Below are 17,783 nucleotides of genomic sequence, written 5' to 3'. Positions count from 1 at the left end.
TGGTCGTTGGTTGTTTTTTTATCCTTGAGTCAGAAACAAGAGAAAGGCGTCTGTCGCAGATATAATTTACACAGAATCATCCTGGAAAAAAGGAGTATATTTCGGTCGGGGTGTGCAAGCCTTCGCGTTGCTTTCTTTGGGTCAATACGCAGCTGCAATTTTTTCGGCAAACGCCAAGGGGCACCCTCTTCCTCCTCGCTCCACCTGGAACGCCTTCCCATTTCGGATTGCACAAAGAGCCCAGCCTCTTCCCGGGTGACATCACAAAAGGCCGATCCTCCGCCCCTTCGGCGCCACCACGTGTGTCCCCACGCCCGGCAGCCACCGACTTAGTCCCTCGCCGGCGGGTCTGGGAAGCGGAGGAGGGTGGTTGGCAGTGGCTGGAGGCTTCGCTATGGGAAGTTGTTTCTTTGCTCTTTCGCGCCCAGCCCTCCTCCCTGGTTCTCCGCAGCCGCTGTCGGAGGAAAGCGCCGGGAGGCGCCGGTTGCAATCGCGGCTGTCTCTCCCCGCCCGGGTGGCCGCGCCGTTTGGCAGGTGCTGAGCACCCAGAGAGCCTCCGTCGCCGCCTCCCTCCTCTGTCCGGCCGCCCCGCTGCCCGGCTGCCGCAGTGCATATGGGGTGTTGGAGGTAGATGGGCTCCCGGCCGGGGAGGCGGCGGTGGATGCGGCGCTGGGCAGAAGCAGCCGCCGATTCCAGCTGCCGGAGAGCCACGCGCTCCCGGCGCCCCTTTGAGCCCCGGGCTCAGCCATGGGGACCTTTGCGAGCGACAGCACATCCCTCGCCTCCTGCAGCCACATCGCCAGAGCCACGATGATCGCAGGCTCCCTCCTCCTGGTGAGCGCTCGGGGGGCCGCGCCGGAGCAGCAGCAGCCGCTCTCCCGGGGAGGGGCGGGTGCCCGGGCTAGGCTGGGGTGGGGGGCAGTGCGCATGGTCGGATTGCGGGGTCGCGGGGTCCGGCCGGCTGGGTTAGGGGGCTTGCAAGGGAAGGCAACACTCCGGAGGACTCCGACGGGTCATTTGGGGGAGTCGCAGGGCTCAGCTGGGACTTGGGAATGAAGGCGAATTGTTTTCATTGCAATCGGGCTTCCCCGGAGGAGGCGCTAGAGGTGGCAGCGGGCTTCCCTAGCGTTTTAGGGCTTTCCCCCTCCTCGGTCCCCTCGTGCCCCCCTCTTCCTCCCCCCCGCCCCCCCCAGGCTCCGGCCGCTGCTCTTCCCCGGTGGTGTGGGCCCGGGGCTGAGGTGTGGGGCGCCGAGGGCTGGCCGCGGCCGGCGCTTTGTTGCAGCTGCAGTGTCATGTCTGGATGCTACCGCAGTGGGAGTGTGGTGCCGGTGCGCGCCGGACCCTGGAGACCGCCAGTGCGCCGCGCCGCGCCTGGCATTCCCCAGCACAGCGCAGGCCGCCCTTCCCCCACCGCTGCTCCTTGGCTCGGGTGGGTCCCAGTTTTGCACGCCAGAAAAAGAACCCTTAGACCCACTCTCAGGCGCCTCCAGAGCGCCGGCTCTCAGCCAGCCGGAGAGCTGGCACTTGAGTGGGGGAAGGGGGAAAGTGATCTACATAAAGGAAGATGAATTTCTCTAGTCTTATCTACCCCTCCGTATTTACCTGTGGCCAGACAGGTGACCCTGCAGGGTGGGGCAGGTTCCTTCCTCAGCACAGCAACTGCCTTCAGCTCTAAGGCGTGCCCTATACCTAATCCTCCCATCACTTACCTGGTCAAAGCCTGAAACGACCCTTGACCCAAAACTTACCCCTAACTTCTCCAGATCCCTTTCCCTTCTTTCCACATGTTAGAGGGGAGGGGGCGAGTTAGGTGGAAGAAAATTCCTTTGAGATCAAACCTTGGAGCCACCACACGCTTCCCACGCCTTCCTTTTTGTCTCTGTAGGGAAGGTGAAGAGTCTTAGCTAAAAAACCAGGGGGAGAAAAAAAAAAAAAAAGAGAGAGAGAGAGAGAGCCTAAAGGCAGGCTTACTGTCTCCTTCCGGGAAAGGGTTTAATGTCTGGCCAGCCAAGATCTGCTTAGATCCCAGCACAGCGAAGTTGCTATGGCCGGGGAATTCATCCTACAGACATTCTGGTTCCCTGTGGGAGTGAGCGTTTTGAGGGGAAGAGAGACGAAATAAAAGTTTGGTGCTGTTAGCATTTATAATGAAGCAAGTTCCAGTCTCCTTTCTGAGACTCCTTCCTGCCCATTTATAGTAACCACAAAGTTAAGACATGTACCCCTGACACAAGTGTGGTGGGTCGTGAGCAGTAGGAGGTCCTTTCAAATAGTAAACCTCGATGCACCGTCTTGGTGTGGAGAGAAACCTGGCTAAATCCATATTAGTAATCTTACTATCAGTGGAATTAACTCTTTGCTTGAGTTTCCTCCTTCTCCACCTTAGATCCAGTGTACTCCACCAGAGGCCTATGGGGTTCCATCACCACATCTGGTTACTTACTACTTTCCCCATAGAGTCCACTCCTAGATTAACTCTAAGTCATTTATCATACCTTTTAATATGAGATAGGTGCTTAAAGTAAGGTCTTGATGTAATCCAGGTGTATAGGTTGCTTTAACCAACTGAGAAAGACCCCGGCTCCTTTTCCTAAGATATTAAACTCAGTATGTAAAAGTTGTGCTCTGGACTTGTAACTGAAGACCTGAGAATTATATTTGGCTATCTCTTGAAAAAAAAAAAAAAAGAAATTTATAGTGGAGCCTAGAAGCAAGCTCAAGGTGTTAACTAAAATAGGTGTCCTTAGTCTCCTGCTAACTATAATAGAAAGGCTCTTACTCAATTCATGGAATGGCCTAGGGTTGATCCCTTTGTCCCAAAGAGTGGTTGAGAGGATTTGTTAGGAATTACTAGGGGCTGGCTAGGCTGTAACCCCCAAGCGGGACAGGAGTCAGAGTCTTTTATTTTTGCCTTGTGCCCTCTGCAAGCTCCAGTCCTCAGGACAGGTGGTCTTAAGGTATAAAATGATGATCTCGTGACATTGTTCTACGGATTTTTTATCCCATTGGATTCTTGGCTATGTAAAAATGACAGACACCAGGTCTCAGAGACCAGGCAAACCTGTCAGGTGGTTAGAACACTGCCGTTAGATTTAAAAAATAACCCAATAAAATGTACTGTTATTATACCTTTTAGTTACCCTTCTCATTTCAGATATCTCTTGTATTGTGTGGCCATTTTTGTTGTTATATTTTTGATACTTTTTCTTGTCATGACAGGCTAACTGTATGGAAGAGAACTTACTATAAGCTTTAAAAAACCTAATAAATATATATAACATATATAACATATTACACTTATGTATAATATCTATAACACATAGTATGATTATATATATGTAAATTACTTTATGTCAGGTGCTTTATATACAGTACCTTATTTACTCTCATTATTTCTGTGGAGCAGGTGCTATTCTCTCCATTTTACAGGTGAGAAAATGGAGGTGGCAAAAACTTCATTTGTCTGTCCTGGACCACACAGCTCACAAGTGACAGCACTGGGGCTGGACCCTAGAACTGCCTGACTCCTCAGCTCATGCTGTCTCCCACCCCTGTTGTCACACTGACTGTTTCACAACTCCAAATTGCTAGATAATGAAATGTAACAACAGAAAAGGCTCACTGGAGGAAAGTTGAGACTAGTGGTTTGATTTGTTGCAAAACATTAATGAAGATTGCATAAGTGCCTTTTGAAGGAGGTGTTCTTGCTGCTTGTACTTCTGTTTCTGATGAGTTGTGTCTGCATGGTATTGGAAAGTAAACCATAAACTGAAAGACAAAATATTATGTGTTCCAGGCCAAAAGTCTGGAGAGAAGATAAATGAGACCTTTAGGTTTGTGCTAGTTTTAAGGAATGCCTAGAAAGGCTTGCCTCCTATGATAGAACACACTCAGAGATATCTCTTGTTCTCAGGGACAGATAGTGTTAGCAGCAGGACAGTCAGAAGAGAAGAGAGCATGAAATTTTGAAAACTACTATTCTGCATGCATTATGCATTCCAGATAGAGGGACATTTGCTGTAAGAGCCTGTTCAGCTAAGCTGTGTGCTAGCCTAGAAAGCACCAAGTATTAGTGTTTTTCTCTGTCGTTGTGACTAGGTGTCTAGTTAGTACCTTTGCTTATCAAAATTAATTATCAGTATCTTGGCACTTGACTTTGGTTGTTTCACTAGGCAGGCATGGAGTGGTCTTGTGGGGCTGAAGTCCTGAATGGACTTGGTGGCAAGTTCAGGTACAACTTTTAATTAGAGCTGATATTACATGCAAAAGATTTTCTCCTTTTTTTATACCTTAACTTCGGAATTCTAGAGTGTAAAAGCTGGAAGGGAAACTTGGAGGGAAAAAAACCCAAACTGAATTATTTTTCATGTTAGTAAACCTACATTGAACAAATTCTCAGAGAGAGGCAGTGGGAATCCAGGGATGAATTAGGATTTGGATCTTGTCTGCAGGTACAGTTTATAAAGTATGTAATGGCTGCCTTGGCCAGTGTGGCTCAGTTGGTTGGAAAGTCAACCTGTAACCAAAAGGTTGCCAGTTCTATTCCTGGTCAGGGCATATGCCTAGGTTGTGCCTTCTGTTTGTGTATTCTGTCCATGGTTGGGGCGCTTACAGTCCCCAGCCTGGGGGCATTCAGGAGGCAGCCAGCTGATTCTTCTCTCTTGTATTGATATTTCCCTTTCTCCTTTCCTCTCTCTCTCAAAAAGCAATGAAAGAAAATGTCCTCCTGTGAATGTACTAAAAGCAACACACAAAATATGACTGATGTTAAAATCTTTAAAAACATGAAGTAAATTTGGCTATTAGTCTGAAAGTCAGAGGAAGAAAAATCTGCCAAGTTTCAGAATGACATGCATTAGCTTCAGTGGGAAAAGGGACTTATAATCAGCAGAATGGGTCACACAGGCCTGTACTGGAATGCAAGATTTCTGACTTACCCCACAAGTCTCCCTCCCATTCCTGCTGTCAAAAATGTATAGAACGTGATCAAGCTTTCTTTTTTATCTGAACTGTTTCCAAAGGTATATGGATGAGGCTGCCTCAGATCCAGTCCAAAAGGAAAAACAAACAAACAAACCTCCTGTGTAAATAAAATACACAAGCAAACTAAAGCAACAAGAAAAAATTTTTCTTGTAATGGAATGTATACTAACTTAAATTGAGAAAAAACCCGAGGCAACCAAGCAGAGATCTACCAATTGACTAGATTACATGTCAGTGTAGTTCAGTTTGGACAAAGTTTGAATTGGTAAGCACACTCTTTGGATTTGGTAAGCGCAGTTATGCCATATTTTCCGAAACAGTTTGCAGAAGGCCCCTTTCTCTGGGTATGTCCTTAATGGATAAGGGCAAGTAGATGTGAACTGCTTGGCTGACTTGACCCTAGCAGGTGGTCTGTGTACTTTCTGCATCATAAATCAGAAGGCGGAGACATTACACTTGAACTTGACACTTGACTTAGTCCCTGAAGATGAGAGGTAGGGTCTCTTTGGAGACTCCAGTAGGCAAGTTGCAAATTGGTTTTGTACTCAGCTGGCATTTTATAAAGCATGTAAACTATAATTAATTGGCTTGCTTAAGTAAACTTTATTAAATTATTTTTTGGTGATGGGAAATGGTCAGATGCATCACCAGACTTTTTGGGGGCCAATATGAATTAAGTGACTTCATTGTGGAGGCTTTGATGCTTATGTTCCAGTAAGCACTAATAATACTCGGCTGGCCTTCTTCTCCTAAGCAGGCCTGGCAAATTCTGGTGGTGCCAGGTCACTGGCAACTTCCTGGCAAACTCAGGTGCTTCTCTTCTATGGCAAGAAGAACCCGGTTTACCTCATTGCCTCTGGGCATGTGCCCGATGACCATTTGGAGCAGACTTAGTCTGGACCATCAGGTGCAGATATGGGCTGTTTGACAGAATGAAAACTGAAGCCATCGTAGGAGTCAACTTGGGCCCTAAAATTAAATCTCTATTTAGCGTTAGCTGGACACTGGGCTTTGTTGCTGCTGGAGTAGCAGCTGCTGAGCTTTGCTTCTTTAGGAATAGGGGTGAGATTGTGAATAAGTACTGGCCTTGTCCCAGTGTTTGTATTTGTCAAATAGCAAAAATAAACAGGAATCCTAAATTGGCTTGAATGGTGCCACCTGGCTTTTCTACCACCTCCTACTTCCAGCCTGAGTCCAAGAGGAGAGGAAGGAGCTGGGCAGAGGTCATAATCTGGGAGGAACCTGGCAGGTGTCAGTGAGTGTAGCTGGATTTGGGACTGTAGGGATGTGGGGGGCTCACTCGTGTTAGGCTGTTGACTGAAAGCAGCAATGCTCTCACTCCTGAGGGGGGCTAAAGGCTGATGGGAGTGGTTCATGCTCCCTGGTCTTGGAGATGACAGATGTTTGCAGTGGTGGGAAAGTTGTGCTCAGAGGGACCTCAGAGAGGGTGGGCCTGGGCAGGTTTTGGGTGGGCAGTGAGGGCACTGAGCTGTAGCCCCGTCTTCTCTTTAGAATATTTGAAAATTACGTTTAAGTGTTTGTTCTAAAAAAACAAAACCAGGAGCAGGGACTTAGGAGGCTAAGGCCTAGCAAGGTTCATTATCTGATCTTTATATAATTTTCCATTTGCTCTTCTGCCGCCAGAAGTGCCTGGTGGCGCAGTCACTTGGAGCCATTTGCAGATCTGTTGGGAGGAGGGACACGACTTTAATGGACTTAGGAGGGAGGAGAGGAATGAGCCCTTGAGTCCTGGAATCAAATGAGAGCTGCCGTGGATTCAGGAGGGCTTCAGCCCTGAGAACTCAGAGGGAAGGAATATTAGTGGCTGTTCATATTAATCATTGATATTGATATTTTTATTGAGTACTTACCATTGAATACCTTTTAAAAATGATCTCAGTTAATCTTACAATTCCATGAGGTATAGCATTAGCCCCATTTTATATGTAAGGAATGAGGCATAAGAGAAGTTATGGTGAAACAATTGGCAGCTGCTAGACAGAGAATTCAGAGCTAGGCCACTCTGGCTTTGTACACACACTGCTGTTTTGCCAAGTTGTGGGTAGGGGCCGAGCAACCTTCATTTACTGGAAATTTGTTTTCCGTAAAGGGAATGCTTTTACCCAAAAGGTGAACATTCTCTTTCCATCCGATGAGCACTTCTGCTCCATGATGGCACTTGGACTTTTAGCCCAAACAGCTGATTATAACGTATGAACAACCTGTGTGTGTGGATTGACAGGGGAGGGAGGGTGCGGAGTCATTGGCAGGCGTTTTCCTATGGTGTGACTCTGACGGGCAATGGTGCCATGGTTAAGGTGGAAAGAGACGCTGGCAAATTGAAATGTTATAAATAGGAAATGGATATTTTATTTTCCTGCTACTTGGGTCATTTTTGAAAAATATTTACTTAGTGAGTAACAGTGACACGGATTCTGCTTAGCAATGTAATTTCAACTCACTCAAACTGAGAAATTGAGGATCTTTCAGGGTTTTCTTTGCTGCCTACCTGATTATTTGTATACAATCAGTGCATGAGTTTGCATCACCGGTTGTTAGTATTGCCTTTGTTAGCTTTCATTTCGAGTCTTGTAGAAACTGGTTGAACTCCACAATTGTGGGAGGTTTATCAGACTTCCTTGTAGTGCTTCTGCACGCAGGCTTTCCAACATATCTCTTCATAGATTGTAGATACTGGGTAGAGTAAAGGAAGGCAAAGGGCAAGGGGAAATTTAATCACTGATTCTGGGAAAGAGGTTGGAACTCTGGTCTCCCAAAGAACCTTTGAGACAAGACCATTATCTGATTTCATTTTCAGTATGGCCAGGTCAGCTTCATCGGGATTAGGAGAGGCAGGAGGGTTGGGAAGAGGGGAAAAGCGTCAAAAGGCAAATGGTGACAGGTTTCCAGAATAATTTAACTGGTTGTTATTCATTCCTTGCTTTCTCCTTTTGCTTTTAGAAATCCAGGCCTTCTCTCTCTGTCCTTTTGGTCTGAATCTGGTGTTAAAACCTGTTCCAGGAAAAAATACAAAATCAGACAAGGTTTGGGTGTGCTTCTTTCCTCACTGGGAATGCTCAGGCCAAGATTGTTATTCCATTTCAACCTTCTCAAAGACCACAGACAATGTGCTTGCTATTCATCTTTGTGTTTCTGGCTCAGTGCCATGACACCTAGTAGTTAAGCAATAAATGACTGTTGAATGAGTTCCAGAAGGATGTTGCTTTAAACTAACTGTTCATTCTAGACAAGTTAGAGTGCAGTTGGATCGTGAGCTATATCTTACTACCGAGAGCTACGATTCAAGGGTATTTGAGTTATTAACAGAACATTTTAAATGTAAGCAAGTTGGCAGACTAGAAGAACTAGGGTATGGAATTCTCTTTATGTGTCTTCCCAATTCATTTCTATTCTCTGACAGTGTATGAACATTTATATATAGTTAAAACTAATGTGTATATACTTGTGTGTGTTCTGCCTTTCTTTATATTGCTATTTTCTGTTATCTTGCAGAGATTATTTTTATTTTTCTTTTATTTAATAAATATGGTGCATCTCTTCAATGTCAGACATTGCTAGACTCTGGGTATAAAATAGTAAAAGGTAGTTTGTGGTTCCTCCTTCTTGGAGTTCATAGTTTATCAGGGAAGACAAAAAGGATGATAAGTAAGAAGGACAAGACTTCAAGAGCAGAAGGAAAAGTATGCTGGAAAGAGGGAACAGCATGTGGAATGGCACAGAGGTGAGAAGGAGCCCGCATGTTCAAAGAATAGAAAGGCCATTGTGGTTGGTGCTCAGCAAATAGGGGCAGAAGTCATGTGGATTGAGGTTGAAGAAGCAGCAAGGGGCTGGATCATGCAAGACCTTTTTAAAGGTGTGAAAGCATCAGGATATCACTCAGAGTACAGTGGGCAGCAGGGTTATAACATGGCTTAAAATGGATTTTTTAAATGATCTGGAAGCTCTGTGGAGAATGGATTACATAGAGAAGCACAGAAGCAAGAGACCAGTTGGAATCTTTTTGCTGCAGTGCAGGGGAGAGATGGTGGTTCTGGGGTGGTGTCAGTGAAGATGGGGAGTAACATATTTAAAAGATTTTGGAGAGAGTTTACTGATGGTGAAAGAGGGAGGCAGGCAGGGTTGATGGAAAGCACTCATTTAGGCTGACTCCCCAGTTCCTGAGTTGAGACTATGGTGGTCTGATTACTTTGAAGGGGAAGGCTGGGGGAGGGTTGGAGTGGATTGGGAAACCTAAAGTTTGCATGGGTATTAGTTAGTTTAAGGTACCCATGATTCATGTGACTTCAAGCCTTTATGCCTACCATTTCCAATGGCCAGCTCTCTTCCGGCTAGCAGTGTGTTGTTACCAACTTACTTTTGTTGGACACTTGGATTGTTGTCATTGTTCTCCCACTGCAAGCAAGCAGCACTAATGGAGCTGTCTCTGTACAAACCAACTGCTCTTTTTCTTTTTGGGTTGTTCCCAAAAGAGAGGGGTATTTAAGGTGTATTTCCCAATGTGGAATTACTGGGTCACAGGAAACGGATGAACAGTTTTATGGCTCATGCTGCATATTTCCAGATTGTCTTGGAAAAGACTGGATTAATTTAAAGTGCCACCAGCAACCTGTAAATGTGCCTTTTACCCCACAAGCCTGCCAGCATTGGAGCTTGTCCTTTTTAATTTATTTATGCTGCTTTAATAGACGTATGGAAATGTCCTTGCTTGTTCAGATCTGCATTCCAGTAGTTGCTAGGGATGTCATAAATTTATCCATGTGATGATTACCTTTACTCCTATTACTCTTTGTCCCAACTATTGAGTGGAATTTGTGTTAACTTCATTTGCATTAATTCTTTATATTTTCAGTTATAAGTTCTTTTTAATCCTCACCCACAGATATATTTATTGATTTTAGAGAGAGAGAAGGAGGGGGAGAGAGGAAAGGAAAACATTAATATGAGAGAGAAACATTGAATGGTTGCCTCACATACGCACTTGGACCTGCAATCTAGGGATCAAACCTCTAACATCTTTTGTGCATGGGATGGTGCTCCAACCAATTGAGCTACCTGGCCAGGGCGAGTTAAAAGTTTTTATTAGCTGTATATAGCATGAATTTTTACATTCTGCTTTTATATTATTATATTTAATAACACAAAAACTTAGGTTAATATTCTTAAATCCATTTTATTTGTGTATGAGAGTATCTTCTTTTTGGGGGGGGCGGTTAGGCAGTGGGTTTATTGAGGGGAAAAAGGGGGAAAGGGGGCAAGGAGAGGCAGCTCCTGGACCAACTCAAGGGCCCGTAGGAGCAAGGGGAATGGGGAATGGGGACTCCCGGTCCTTCTTGTGGGCCCGTAGGAGTATCCCCCTCGTTTTTTTAAGTATATTTTATTGATTATGTTTTTACAGTAGTTCCAATTATTTCCCCTTTGCTCCCCTCTGCCCAGTACACCCCTTCCCTCCAGCAATCCCACCTCCCTTAGTTCATGTCCATGGGTCGTGCATGTAAGTTCTTTGGCTTCACCCTTTCCTATTATTATTCTTAACTTCCCCCTGTCTATTTTGTACCAACCGATTATGCTTCTTAATCCTTGCACCATATCCCCATTTCTCCGCCTCCCCCCTCCCAGCTGATAACCCTCCAAATGATCCCCATACCTATGATTCTGTTCCTATTCTGGTTTGCTTAGTTGGATTTTGTTTTTCCTCTTTAGATTCAGTTGTTGATAGTTGTGAGTTTGTTGTTTTAGTGTTCATAGTTTTGATCTTCTTTTTCTTAAGTAAGTCCCTTTGACATTTCATATAATAATGTCTTGGTGATGATGAACTCCTTTAACTTTACCTTGTCTGGGAAGCACTTCATCTGCCCTTCCATTCCAAATGATAGCTTTGCTGGATAGAGTAATCCTGGTTGCAGGTTGCCTTTTATCACATTGAATATTGCTTGCCAGTCCCTTCCTGCCTGCAAAGTGTCCTCTGAGAAATCAGCTGATAGTCCTGTAGGCACCCCCCTATAGGCAACTCTCTGCCTCTCTCTGCTGCCCCCAGGACCCTGTCTTTATCTTTCACCTTTGGCATCTCAATCATGATGCATCCTGGTGTGGTACCCTCTGGGTCCAGCACACCTGGGACCCTCCATGCTTCCCAGACCTGTATGTCCATCTCCTTTGCACAATTTGGGAATTTTTCCTCATTTTTTTTCAATTCTTGCTTCCTCATTCTGCACTGGGTGACTGTCTATTTTCTTCCTTATGTTCCAAATCATTGATTTGTACCCCAGTGTCCTTCCCTTCACCATTGGTTTTGTGTGGATTTTCCTTCGTTTCACTTAGCATAGCCTTCACTTCATCTCTTATGCATTTGCCATACTCAAGCAAATCTGTCAAGCCTGTGAGCATCTTTATCACCAGTGTTTGGAATTCTGCGTCTGTTAGGTTGGCTATCTCCTCATTGCTTAGTTCTCCCACTGGAACCTTGATCTGTTTCCCCTTTTGAGCCATACTTCTCTGTCTCCTCATTCTGAAAGGCTCCTGTGTTTGTTTGTCTCTGTCTTCCATGTTTGTTTGTCACTGTCTTCCAGGTAGAGCTGTCACTCCTGTTATGTTGTAAGGGGCAGAGCTTTAGGGATTTGTCAGTACAGGGCGACCTGTTTCACCATGTTGTGGTGCTATATGTGGGGGAAGGGTACGAGAGGGAACAATGCTGCCTGCCCAGCACTCGCCCCCCTTCCAGGCACTTCTCCCACTTTCGTATGGGACTGGTGTCCCTCTAGCTGCTGCCCTGGCCATTGTTCCCAGAGTGTGGGTCTGCAGATGTTCTAGAACCATGGGGCCCTTTAAACTAGTGGACTCTGCTGAGAGACCAGCAGTTTCTGCCTTCACTCTAACCCCCACTGGTCTGCATAGTCAGAAGCAATGAGGCTTGATTTTCCCTGGTGCTGGAACTATGAACTGTGAGGTCCGGTGAGGAGCTGGGGACGCTCCCCAGGTGTCCCACCTGATTTTTTAATACGTGTGACTGTGCTTTTTGCTGGCCTGCCACTGCTGCCACTGCCACCACCACACCGCGTCCTCTCCGCCCCAGCTCTGCCCCTCCTACCTGTCTGGATGAGTATTTCTTCTTTATATCTTTGCTGGACTTCCATGCAGTTTGATTTTCTGGAACTTCTGGTTGTTTCTAGTTTTGAGGTAGTTGTATTCCTTCTTAGTTGTGGAGGGAGACGCAGCATGTCTGTCTACGCCTCCATCTTGGCTGGAAGTATGAAAGTATTTTCTTTGTTATTGCTGATTTTAACAGTCAGAAATGATCTCTCTACAGATGGGCTAAATAAACTTATGTGATTGCTTTGAATTTCATATTTGTCCCAATTTTTTTACCTTTGTCCCCCTCTTCCCAGCACCCACCTTCCCTCCAGGAGTCCCACCACCATTAGTTCATGTCTATGGGTTGTGCCTGTATGTTCTTTGGCTTCATCCTTTCCTATACTATTTTTTTTTTTTTTAATTTTTAAAATTTATTTTTAGAGAGAGGAAAAGGGAGGGAGGAAGAGAGGGAGAGAGTGATTGATGTGTGGTTGCCTCTCACGCATCCCCAACTGGGGACCTGGCCCACAATCCAAGCACATGCCCTGACTGGGAATTGAACCAGCAACGCTTTGGTTTGCAGGCCGACGCTCAATCCACTGAGCTGCACCAGCCAGTATTCCCTCACTTATCATGGGTATTACGTTCTAGACACCCCCTCCCCCCGCCATAGGTGAAAATCTGTGAAGTAGGAATTTTACATTTATTTTAGTATTTATATATATTTTAAGGCTTTATAACCCCTTCCCACACACTTATAAACCATTCCCAGTCCCTTATTAACTCTTCCCACTCCTTTATTAACCTTTTTCACACTTATAAACACTACTTATGTTCTTAAACATATTCTACACTCTTAAACCTACGTAACTTTAACAACATATGTATACAGTACCACAAAATCTTGCGATATAGTGAAAAATCTGTGATAAATAATTAAATATAATATTTTTTAAATCCTTAATACAGTGAGGCCGTGATAAGTGAACCACAAAATAGAGACAGACTACTGTATTCTTAACACTGTCCCATCTATTTTGTTCCTACCAATTATGCTCCTTAATCCTTGCACCATTTCCCCATTTCTCCCCCTTCCCCCTCCAGCTGATAACCCTCCAAATCATCCCCATACCTATGATTCTGTTCATTTTCTGGTTGTATTCTTAGTTTGTTTTTGTTTTTATTTTTTAGACTCAGTTGTTGATAGTGGTGAGTTTGTTGTCATGTTAGTGTTCATAGTTTTGATCTTTTTCTTAAGTCATTCCCTTTATAATAATGACTCAGTGATGATGAATTCCTTTAGCTTTACCTTGTCTGGGAAGCACTTTATGTGCCCTTTCATTCCAAATGATAGCTTTGCTGGATAGAGTAATCTTGGTTGTAGGTTCTTGATTTTCAACACTTTGAATACTTTTTGCCAGTCCCTTCTTGCCTGCAAAATTTCTTTTGAGAAATCAGCTGATAGTCTTATGGGAACCCCTTTGTAGGTAACTCTCATCTCTTACTGCTTTTAAGAATCTATCTTTATCTTTAACCTTTGGCATTTTAATCATGATGTATCTTGGTGTGGTCCTCTTTGGATCTAGCTTGCTTGGGACTCTTTGTGCTTCCTGGACTTGTATGTCTATTTCCTTCGCCAAAGTAGGGAAGTTTTCCTTCATTATTTTTTCACATAAGCTTTCAATTTCTTGCTCTTCCTCTTCTCCTTCTGGCATCCCTATGAGTCAGATGTTGGCGCTTTTGGGGACATTCCAGATTCTTCTTAATCTCTCCTTGTTTTTTTGAATTCTTGTTTCTTTATTTTGTACTTGTTGACTATTTATTTCTTCCTTATGTTCCAGTTCATTGATTTGAACCCTGGCTTCCTTCCCTTCACTATTAGTTCTGTGTGGATTTTTCTTTATTTCACTTTAACTTTCACTTCTTCCTTTATTTTGTGGCCATACTCAATAAATTCTGTGAGCATCATTATCACCAGTGTTTTAAACTCTTCATCTGATAGGTTGGCTATCTCTGTTTTGTTTAGTTTTTCTGGGGTTCTGTCCTCTTCTTTCATTTGGGCCATATTTCTTTGCCTTCTTAATTTGGCAGTATTCCTGTGTTTGTTTCTGTGTATTGGGTAGAGCTGCTTTGACACTGTGTCTGGTAGTGTGACCTAATGTAGTAGGTGTCCTGTAGAGTCCAGTGACACCACCTTCCCTATCACCCAAGCTGGGCACTCAAGGGGCTGAGTACACCCTCTTCTTTTAGTTGAGCCTTGGTTGCTATTGACAGATCAATGGGAGAGATTTATACAGTCCAGTCAGCTGCAAGGACTGGCTGTGACCACTGACTACCAACCTCTGCTCTCCGTGGAGGATCAGCTGTGCAGGGCAGGGGCAGGGTGGTGGTTCTCTGATGTGGTCTGTAGCTGTCCACTGAGTGCACTGGCTCTGGTGCTACTTGGGTGGTGCAGGCCAAGGTCAGCCCCCACCTGTGTTTTGCCTGTGGCACCCTGGGTGAGCTATAAAGCAGTCCGGAGATGGCTGTTACTTGTGCTGGACTCGGAGATTCCCAGGTGAAGCTAAGCTGTGAATCTAAATTGGCTGCTGCTAGTGCCTGGCCTGGAACTCACTGAGGCCAGCTGTTGCCTGTTTGATAGGATTTTGGAAGTTGTGAATCATGAGCTAAGACCAGCTACTCAGTGAAAAAGCCACTTGGGTGGGCCCATAAGTTGGGTGGGGCTGAGTCTGTGGGGATCTCCAAGGTGGGTCCAACAGTGTTAGCCAGGTTGATAAGAGTCTCAGAAATGATACCAGCTTGCTGGCTTTATCTCGTTGGATATAGTTTCTTTAGTTCTGTAGTTGTTAGGCTTCCATTCAACTTAATTTCTGACAGTTCTGGCTGATGGTTGTTCTATATTTTAGTTGTAATTTTGATGTGGTTGTGCAAAGAGGGCAAGCCATGTCTGCCTACGCTGCCATCTTGATCAGATTTGTAAAAAACCATTCTTAGCTTGTGAGCCATACAAACAAGCAGTGCGTCATAATTTGTGACCCCAGTTTTAGATTATAAAGACCTTCTCCTAAGTAGGACTTCCAGTTTTCTCTCTGTGGAGGGAGTGGCTCCCTGGGGCCTGTTTGTTTAAGACATTGCTAGGCAGCAGTGATCAGAGGCTCTTTGGGATCAGAGACCATCTGTATGTAGCCACGGTTGGTAGCCATAGGTGGGATGTGGAAGACGTGACCTTCCACTTGACACAGAGCACCTACTAGTACTAGCCCTTCTCCATCTGAATGTCCGCAGCCCACTGAGTAAAAAATTGTATGTTCAAATAAGTTTGGGAAATATTGGGTTCAACTAAATCATTTTCTGCAGCCCTCCTGCCAGGGCTTGCTGGAGCCATCAACAGGCTAATATTAATTGTGCCTCTCCAGGACGGGACTGCAGTCAAGAGCATTTCCTAAACTTTTAGACCAGGTGTTGTAACCTTTACCTGTAATGCGCTACCTAGTATTTTGGCTTTGTGGGCCACATCACCTCTGTGGAAACTACTCGGCTCTGCCTTTGTAGTTCTCAGAAGCAGCCCTAAGCCATACCTAAAAGGCGTGATCGTGTCCCAATAAAACTGGATTTGTGGACACTGAAATTTGAATTTCAGAGAATTATCATGTGTCACAAAAATGTTGTTCTTTTTGTTTTTTTTCCACCCAAACTATTTAAAATGTAAATAGCATTCTTAGCTTCTGGGCTGTAAAAAAGAAAGCAGCTGGCTGAATTTTGTTCACCTATGGTTTAGACCCTAGAATCATTAACATCTTGTGGGACTAGACTAAAGAAATCACTCTGGAAATGCTTACTAATATAGTACCCCATTTGTTTAAAGTGTACTTATTGATAGTAAATCCTCTATCCTCTGTTGTATTTTCTCATTTACTATATACTAAGTTTATATTTTAAATCTGCTTCGAAATGCCCCCTTGTTTGTCTTTTATCTCATTGTTCAGTCTGCATTTTTTGTTTTGTAGAATGCTCCAAATCTAGTAAGGTATATTTTCAGAGTATAGCTTTTTATTTATTTCTTTTTCTTTAAAATTCTATTTATTTATTTTTAGAGAGAAGGGAAGGGAGGGAGAGAGAGAGAAACATTGATGAGTGAGAGATACATCAATCTATTGCCTCTTGCATGCCTCCAACTTGCCCTGGCCCACGACCCAGGCATGTGCTCTGACTGGGAATCAAACCAGCGACCTTTTGGTTTTCAGGCCAGCACTCAGTCCACTGAGCTACACCAGCAAAGGCAGTTTATAGTGTTTTAAACCTGGAGTTTTTGATACATTTTCCAGGAAGTGGATATTTGCATTTAAATTGGGACATTAGAAAGACTGTCTAATCCCAAGGGAATAAAACTAAAATACAGTACAATGATAAGTAGAAGGAGCGATAATTAAAATAACTAACATTTGTGGAGCACTACTTGTGCCATGCTTGTCTTATCTGCTCTACCTGTAGTAACAATTAATTCTGAAAACCATGTTAAAAGAGTAGGTATTATTATTATCTCCATTATACTAATGAGGAAGCAGAGACACAGGATTGAGCCCCTCGCCCAGATCCCCAGCTAGGACCTGCTGGAATGGGCCTGCTCAGCATACTCCAGGCTAAAGCAGGTTTTGTTTATACTTTCATGCTGGAATTGGTGCACTGGCTGGTGTCATTACTGTTGCCTTGGTTTGTATAAGGATTCTGTCAATCCCCTAAACCTTTACCACTCTCTTCTTAGCAAACTGGCTTCTGCACGTAGGTGAGGGTCTTCGCCTATAGAAATGTCAGTTGCAGCGGATGGAAGGAGATGAGGGTCTGTGGTTCTCAGACTGAATGCCGAGTGCACACTCTTCTGCATTGCAGGTTCCAGGCAAGACAGCATCTGGGTCAAGTCTTGCCCAATTTTTTCCCTTTTTCAAGTGTCCCCTAGGTTTGTCTCCTTCCAGTTCTATAGTCAGCACATTCTAGCTTTGGCATTCTCTGTATTTGCAGTTTTAACAACAGTCCCTGCTTTTGCCCTAGCAACAGACTTTTAAAAAAGTCAGATGGGATAGTAGGAAATAAGTGCAAGAACCAATCAAATTTATATGACATTACTGGGAACAAATCTGTCTGTGCTTTGTGGAAGCTTTTCCCTTGCAGCTTTCCTCCTCATAAGCTCTTGTTTTCCCTTCAAATCTAGAGAATTCCCAGCAGTCAGTGCCTTGCTATTACCAATTTAATGTGCTGCTCAAAATAAAATGGCCAGAAATTCTGGGGGTGTCTAGCTCTGCCTGGCTTTTTGTCTTTTGATCATCTTTTAGCATGTTTTATAGTCACTGTATCAGAAATAAATCTTGGTTATCTTATCTTTGTTATAATATCTACAGTAACTGAGATTTTTCTTAAAATACTAGTTTTATGCTATATGAACATTTTTTCTATATTAAACTCATAAAGTATTCCTGCTTGTCTGTTATGAATGCACAAAAGTTTATCACTGCTTTCAATTTTTTTCATTAAAAATGATAGCAGTTTGCCCTGACTGGTGCAGCTTAGTTGATTGGGTGTTGTCCCACAAAGTGGTTCGATCCTCTGTCAGGGCACATGCCTGGGTGGTGGTTCGGTCCTGGTTGGGGTGCATGCGGAAGGCAACTGATAGATGTTTCTCTCTCACATCGATGTTTTCCTCCGTCTTTTTCTCCCTC

At 44.3% G+C, this 17,783-nt stretch overlaps 1 protein-coding gene across 1 annotated transcript in view; it reads left to right on the top strand.

Moving 5' to 3' along the window:
* The first annotated feature begins 298 nt into the window (after nt 1-298).
* TNFRSF21 (TNF receptor superfamily member 21) overlaps nt 299-17,783 on the top strand; it is a 74,826-nt gene continuing 57,341 nt past the window's right edge. Inside the window, exon 1 of the mRNA XM_090282556.1 lies at nt 299-834. Coding sequence (XP_090138682.1) covers nt 748-834 — 87 coding nt within the window. The 5' untranslated portion in view covers nt 299-747. The remainder of the gene's footprint in view (nt 835-17,783) is intronic.

Source organism: Furipterus horrens, unplaced genomic scaffold (assembly GCF_987537825.1).
Source record: "Furipterus horrens unplaced genomic scaffold, mFurHor1.1.pri manual_scaffold_6, whole genome shotgun sequence".
In the NCBI taxonomy this organism is placed as follows: Eukaryota; Metazoa; Chordata; class Mammalia; order Chiroptera; family Furipteridae; genus Furipterus; species Furipterus horrens.
The sequence above is the reverse complement of the archived record's forward strand: the minus strand, read 5'-3'. Positions and strand labels throughout refer to the sequence as shown.